Below are 7,686 nucleotides of genomic sequence, written 5' to 3'. Positions count from 1 at the left end.
GGCATCATCTCTCTCTCTCCACCCCAGACCCCACACCACTGAATGACTGAAACAGCATAGATATCATCTAGACAAAGAAGCCTAATTGGTTACATATTTAGAAAGCTAGATAAATAGATACATGAGCCACCTGCTTCTGTGGACTGGACAACCTATCCTATGACAAGCACATGAGGCAATAATCAAGGCTCCATCAGATAGGGACCCCTTGGCATTGGGCATGTGTTGGTTCTGATATCAGTCTATTGACGGCCTTACAATCACCACATATTGGACCCCCCCCCCCCCCTCTCCCCTCTCCCCTCTCCCCTCTCCCCTCCCTTTTCTTATTAGTCATTGAAAGCTTGAAGTAGTCTGATTTGAAATATGGGCAGGAGCTTGCTCAGCCTGGCTACATGGTAACACTGTTAGAGTTGAAAAGTTGATAACTTACCTCAAGAGATAGAGGATGGGGGGGAGGGTGGAGCCCCTTTGAGATAACAATAACGTACCAACCACGTCCTAGGTGAGTCCGTATCAGCTAGCTAGGCCTCCTTTAGGGGGGAGAGTGATGGAAGGATGAATAAAAAGTGTCAGTAGTCCCCGGTAGTCGGCAAATGCATGGTTTTATGCATCTGTCCTCTCTGGCTCTGCCTCCTCTCCACGCTGTGCTTAATTTGATGCAAGTACTTGTTCCCGGGCCTCCCTTGTACTAGAAAAGCACACATGTGATCTCAGATTTATTTAAGTTTCTCAATGCAAACGAAATTCATTTTTGGTTGTGGATGGATTTGAATATTGGAAAACTGATTTTCTTTCTTTTTCTTTTTATTTTTCTTTCAAGGACGTACCCTATTTGGTTTGAAGGAAAAGGTAGGGAAACCTATACAAGTTTAAAAAAGGTTTCCTTACCTTTCCCTACTTTTTCCTTCAAACCCAACACAGCCTAAGGTCAACTCCATTTCCATTCGACTCATAAACTCGGCAGTTATAAATCCTTTCTTGGGATATTTTCATGAAAAGGAAGGAGGGAAAAAGAGAATTAATTAAACCTCATTCATTTTTTGATAAGTTATTTATATGAGTAAATGCAATTATCTGGGTAAGTTTTTCTGGGAAACACATACCCATGTAAGTGTATTTTATTTCCCAAATAAAAAAAAGGAAATGACTATTTTAACCATAAAAATCCATTATTAATAAGGACATTTTTGTCCCATTAAAGTGTTCGAAACTTCCTCCCTAGTGGGAAAGTTATTTATCCACCAAGAAGATGGATAAATGATACCTAGAAAAATAATCTTTTCCTAATCTTTACATTAATCTGAAAAAAAAAACATGAAATTCTTGGTCAATGGGAACCAAAATCCCATTGACCAACTTTCTCTCCTCTCAAAATCCAAAATCAGAATACCCCCTTAGTAAAATATAGTTACTAGATATTTTAATGTTTGACTTCAACTGGCCAATATTTTATTTTAATATTTTAAAGCGCTGCGGACTGATTTGTAGGAAATCAGGGGATTCTTAAAAGAAGAGATCAAACAGGACCTAAGAATCTTACAACTGCCAAAATAATCTTTATACATTTTTTTGTAGGAAAATTTGGAATTGGGGTGGGGCATGGGGGTGAAGGAAGGATCTAAGCCCCAGATCAGGGGAACTACATGCACCAACTTTAGTAGCTGAGCCAGCTAGGAGCTTCAATATAAGTTGTTTCAGTTTAACTTTTCTAGATGACATCTCTTATTCCCCATCACATGGAAGGATGATGTGGCCAACCAAAATAGTCCATTAGATGAGGACACTATACAAACTCCAAAAGCTATTGGACTTTTCCCAAAGTGATTCTACTTCATAACTTTGCCAAAGTTTCACTTAAATATGCCCAATAAAGTCTTTAATTTGCTTATGGGCAATTAGTGTATCACTGTAACCTCGTAATTAAATTCCCTCTGCAAGCATTAAGGAAGAAGAGAATTGGTATTGAGATGATTATATTACCCTCTAAAAGTCTTATCATACATCAAGTATATGTATGGGGTTTAAACTAAAACACTTTTAATACTTGGAATAAATCATTTTAGCCTTTTGTTTTCAGCAGTTACCAAATACCACCTAATGGGGTGTTTGATAACAATGAAAACAGGGTTCGATATCTAAAAAAACTTGCTTTTTAAAGGTTGGATCTCATGTGTCAATGTCTGATCTAGTCTATACCACTGAAAAGTGATAATAGGTCTATGATTTGATAATAAAAGATGGTCCACAGAAGGAACATGTTCACGCATTTTATGACTTACAATGATTAAAATGCCCTCCTTTTCTTAACATTATAGAGGCTCTAAAAAGTAGAAAACAGATTTGTTGTTTTCAGATATTAGATTTGTGAAAAGAGATTTCCTACTTTTTCTCAGATATCATACTACAATTTTATCAAATGTCACTTAAGTCTTATTGCTGGATGATTCAGCCATGTCTATATTTATCTCTTAATAATGGAGAATGCAAATCAACTTCACATCACTTATTGGGTGAATGGCAAATATTGCTTTGTTTTATTAAACCCTTTCATCCACCACTCTTTGTTGTATCTCATCTCTATCTTCTATATGTCTCTTCAGTCATGCAAGCTGAATGAACCTGATCAATAATCTCTGCAGATAGCAATACCAATGCAAATGTCAAGCAGAAAAGTGACCCGAAAAGCAATATAGTAATAGCAGGATAATTTGAAGGCAAATCTAATTTATCAAATATTATGTAAATAATTTTGACAAGTTTTTCATTGCTTGCTTAGTCTAATTACTTCATTCCTCTCACTCTCTATCTTTTTTTTTCAAAAAACTATAATAATAATTTGCTTATCCTAATCTCTAGGCCGAGTTCGAATCTTCTAATAATGTAATAATACATTCCCGCATTGAAAACATCTTTATATTTTATAATTTATATTATCGATATTCCCAATGTGCGAATGGATGAATGTGACTAAGAATGTATTACGGTCAATAGATCTGGACTTTTTTAGACTATACCCATCTCATGAGTGATGACAGATCTTTGTCCCATATGAAAAAAGGTTTAAGATCATAAAAATGTCTAATCAAGAGCTTTTATATTCCGAAAATGCCAGCATCTAATTTTATTTCTAATCTCGGACTAAATACCTTTGAGGAGACCAGCTTATACCATTCCTTTACAATGATTTCATGTTTTCTGTTACGGCATCACAGGTCAATTATACCCCATGGGTAATCCATTAACCCATGAGCTAGTCCATTTAACAACAATTAAATCAGTTTAAAGCGGCGTTTGGTGTCCTTTTTCTGTTCTCAGGAAATAGAGAAGCAACTATATTCTGTTAACTATTAACAGAAAAGTAGGTTGGGGATGGTTGTAATTTATTTGGGGTTTGGTTCATGAGTAGGTTTATGACAAGTTTGCTTATCAAACTTATTCATTTCAGATGATAAATTAAGCAGACATTTTTTACTTTTCTACTGATGACAAAGTTCATATCAAAACATAAAAGTTAATTTTCTGTAGTAAACCAAACACCCCTTGGGTTTCAAAATAAAAACTGCATGTTATTGTTTTATCCAAACTGTATCATCATTCCTCACTCCATAATATCCTATTAAGAAGTATTCTTGGAGAAATGAATATTTTATTTGTAGACTCAGAAAAAAAAAAGATTTTGAGATTTTAAATTATGCTTGGTGGACAGGAGTAATGAGATAATAATTATATCTTAATATTTTTAGGGTTATTTACTAGAACATCCTATATAGTTTCATGGATTTATTTAAACTATCATGTAGTTTTCATTTTACTAAAACACCCTCTTTACTTTGCAACCTATTTACTTAATAATCAGCCTTTCATTAAAAACTGTTTATTTTTCCATTTAGTAATAACATGATCACTTAAATTGAATGAAAAATGTTCAATAGCAAGGGCACATGATTATTTATTCCAAAATTCTCCTAACACTTACTACGTATGAAAAACAAAATTAACCAAATAGAGTCAAATAGAGTAGTTGCATGCCCATGTCTTATTAGGGGCAAAATGGTTTTTTTCTAATTTTTATTGTTATTTTCTTTTAATTAAATTTATTCAAATGAACATTAGGGACAAAATCGATTGCAAAGTACAGGTGTTTTAGTAAAATGCAGACTAATAAAAGGTGTGAGCTTTAATAAATCCATGAAACCATAGGGGTGGTTTAGTAAATGACCCTATTTTTTTATACCTTTTGAATTAACAAATCATTTTCTTAAATGGGTCATGTCAAGAATCCTAATAGAAAATTTAAATTTTGATAATATGAATTCATGATCACCATCTCTCTTTATTTATATATGCCATGAAAATTTTTGTTTTACATGTTTATAGGAAAATCTATGATGCCCTAAGAGCTTTCACCAATCAAAGCTCACCCATGATTTTTTATAAATACAATCTGATTAGTTAACACGTTTTTAATAATACCGATTAATTAGTCACAAGTTTTTCGGATATCATATCTTTCTGATATCATAGTCGAATCAACCCTTTTTTTCTAAAAGGGGTGAAATCTTTTTCAATATGTAGGCTTAAGTTAACATTTTGCACCTTTTCACTGAGGGACAATTTCATTTTCTGCCACTTTTGCATGAGAACAAAAATGCAGTTAAGAAAAGGAAAATTGAAAAAAAAAAAAAACTTTTTGATTCCTTCCATTATTCCCAACATCATCATCTAAGCCTCGTCTTAATCATATGGGGTTGGTTGCATGAATCGGATTGAATCCTGTTTCGTCATTCAGTTCTGTTTCATCGTTGAATCATCCGAAGAATGCTTGAACAATATTGTTTTTCTTAGATAAAAATTTCTCAATGCCGACCTCAAGAGAAAGATGTGACCACTAAACACTCCAAAATTCATAATTAAGCCTCCGACTATGCACGTAATGGTGTTAACTGTTAAGAAAGAGGCGCCCACATGGATTTTCCTCTTCCACATTCCTCCATGGGCAACCTGTTGCACCAGTCCAATGGAAAAACCGGAACCAAGGAAACAAAGCCACAGGTCAATGAACTGGTACAGCAGGTTGCCGTTGGACAAAACACCACCTCATCAGTTCTTTTTCTTTTCCTTCCTTTTCTTTGGCAGGAAAAAGCAGAACCCCGTTTATCAAAACAAACAGCACCCATTTCAATTTTGTTGAAGTAACATGTCAAGAACAGTGACAACTGACAAGTCCCAAATCGGGGGCAATGTTTAAGAAAAAGGAATTTCTTAGGGGTTTCTTTTGTTATTTTTCTTAATGGAAGGGACTTTTCTGTTGTTATGCATAGAAAGGTGGTTCTCATTGTAAAATCCAGTTTTTTTTTTTTGATGCTTTCCGTTGAAATTCTCTTGGTACTTTGATCATTGTATTTCGTAGCAAACACTGTGTGAAATGCTTGTGATAAAATTCTATCTATTCATGGAAAAAAAGGTAGTTACATGGAATTAGAAAAATAAAAATTACATGAAAAAAAGGAGAAAATAAAGAAAATAAAATACAAATAAAAATAAAAAACCTATTTTTTTTCTATCTTTGGCTACTTGGGTCAACGAGTTCAACCCATTTTGACCAATACAAGTTTTCCTAAAATGGGGACTTGAGTAGATTATCTGACCCCATTTTCTTCATGAAGTTGCCAAGCCTATTATCAGCCAACCTCGACTTATAAGCAGACTGCTTGTATTCAGACCATGTGAACTCTTCATACAAGCTCTCCTCTCCTTCTTTCATGAGTGATGCCAAGGGAGCTATTCTCTCATTCAGAGGTGGTCCTCCAAAGAAAATCATGGAAACCCTAGATTTCGGGCTGTTGGCCAATACTCTGTGCTTCACACTTCTGAATCTCCCATTGGTCATAACCTAAAAAGTCCACAACATCCACCCAAACAACAAAAAAGATGATTAGGACAACAGGAAAAGCTTGATTGAATACTGATTTTGACCTAAGTAACAAACTAGTAGTTTGGAACAAAGAAAGAGAGAAATTAAATACGAATTGATTGCAGGAAAATCCACTGCAAGAGTAGATAGTAGATAGAATCATGAAAAAGAGACCCATGAAAGATGTTGATGAATAATTTAAAGAAAACTGAAAACCCATTAATTGCTGACAAGCTTGAATTCATGAAAGTAAGTTAAGTGATTGCCACCTGGAAAATAAGGTCTAGATTTTCTGTTTGAAAGGTGATGTCAAGAGAAAACTAAAAAAAACTGTTGAGGAATGAAAGTCAGAAGATTAGGTGGTTGTACCTGCAGGGAATCACCAACATTGATGAAGAAGGAGGTCTGATCAGGTGGGACAGAGACCCAACTCCCATCTCGCAAAGAGATTTGCAGACCTGACGCGTTGTTGGAGCGTAGAATCGATATAACCTGTGGGTCTGTGTGCTCCCCAAATCCAATTAAGTTTTGACCACTCAGCTCCTGAAGCTCTGGACATGGAGGGTAGTGATTGAGCCTGAAGACGGAGTCGCTGTTTTCATCCATCAAAAGCTTACTGAACACATTCCTCGGCTGAATCATCAGCCCTTCAGCCAGTAATTCGAGGACATGGCAAGCCATTTTCTTGACAGCTGCAATATAATCATTGACAGCAGAGCTACAAAAAAAAACAGTGTAAAACAAACTTACAGATCTCACCAGGGAAATGTTGTACTGATGTAGAACAAAAAGAAAGAACATCCAAAAGAAATCGTGTATCAAGGTTGGTTCCTCTCAGTTTCTTACCAGAATATTTCTGGGTTCTCTCTGAAAACGGTGAGACATCTCTGGAAAATGGATTCAGGATTGGTATTGAAGAGAAGATATTCAACCCAACCGACATCCCCGTTTGGTCCAATTCTCCTGTTTCCATACCCAAATGGGTCAGGAGGCCCTCCATTTTCTTTCTCAGACTGGGGCAGGGAGAAGAACTTGATGGCTTCGGATTCCAATCTGGAGACGAAGTCCATTGGAACACCATGGTTAATTATCTTGAAGAACCCAAATTCTTGACACGCCTTAACCAGGAGGGTCTTAGCGTCTGGCTTCGAGAGGTCTATCACTGGAATCCCAGGGAAGAAGATAGATGGTCTGCAGGCCTTTACCAGAGGAAACTGGTCGAGACATGGCTTAGACAAGACCACCATGGTTTCTTCACTCTGTTACTCTGTAATAGAAACAGGGGAGGATTGGAAAGAGGAGAGATAGAGTCGTAGGGAGAAAGAGAAAGAGAGATAGAGATAGAAAGAGAGAGAGAGAGTGAGGAAGGGAGGCAGAGAAAGAGATGGAGCGATGGGGTGATAGTTCAGATTTGGTCGACGAGAGCGTCGTTTAAATGGACAATGGGTGGGTGACTCGATGGCTTGGGATTGCATGAACAGAGGCGTTACGAACTAAAAAAGTTCGACCCACTCAGCCATCTGGCTTTCGGGCTTGGTTGGCGATTCATGCATGAGAGAGAGAGAGAGATTCAATTAATAATATTTTATTTTATTTTTATTACTTATCTACTTGTTTATTTTGATGGGTCTCTCTTTCTCTGTTTCTTTCTCTCTCTTTTTTATGGGTCTCTTCTCTAGCAGTAATCTTTGAGGAGTTAATTAGAAGTCAATTCAAGCAGATTCCTTACGGAATATGTTTAATTAAAGTGATAATAGAAGAGAAATAAT

General features: G+C 36.1%; 1 protein-coding gene across 1 annotated transcript; it reads right to left on the bottom strand.

The window, feature by feature from the left end:
* Positions 1 to 5,432: 5,432 nt before the first annotated feature.
* On the bottom strand, positions 5,433 to 7,468 carry GA2OX2 (gibberellin 2-oxidase). Its single transcript, XM_088974923.1, has 3 exons — positions 6,764 to 7,468; positions 6,287 to 6,635; positions 5,433 to 5,896 (listed from the first exon to the last, which is right to left on the bottom strand). Exons 1-3 carry the CDS (start codon positions 7,162 to 7,164, stop codon positions 5,621 to 5,623), a joined length of 1,026 nt encoding a protein of 341 aa, XP_088831049.1. The 5' UTR covers positions 7,165 to 7,468; the 3' UTR covers positions 5,433 to 5,620.
* Positions 7,469 to 7,686: the final 218 nt, after the last annotated feature.

The sequence above is a fragment of the Nelumbo lutea genome, chromosome 3 (assembly GCF_056320005.1).
Source record: "Nelumbo lutea isolate HS-2025 chromosome 3, American lotus-T2T, whole genome shotgun sequence".
Lineage (NCBI taxonomy): Eukaryota > Viridiplantae > Streptophyta > Magnoliopsida > Proteales > Nelumbonaceae > Nelumbo > Nelumbo lutea.
Note: the sequence above shows the minus strand (reverse complement) of the source record. Positions and strands in the feature narration are given on the sequence as shown.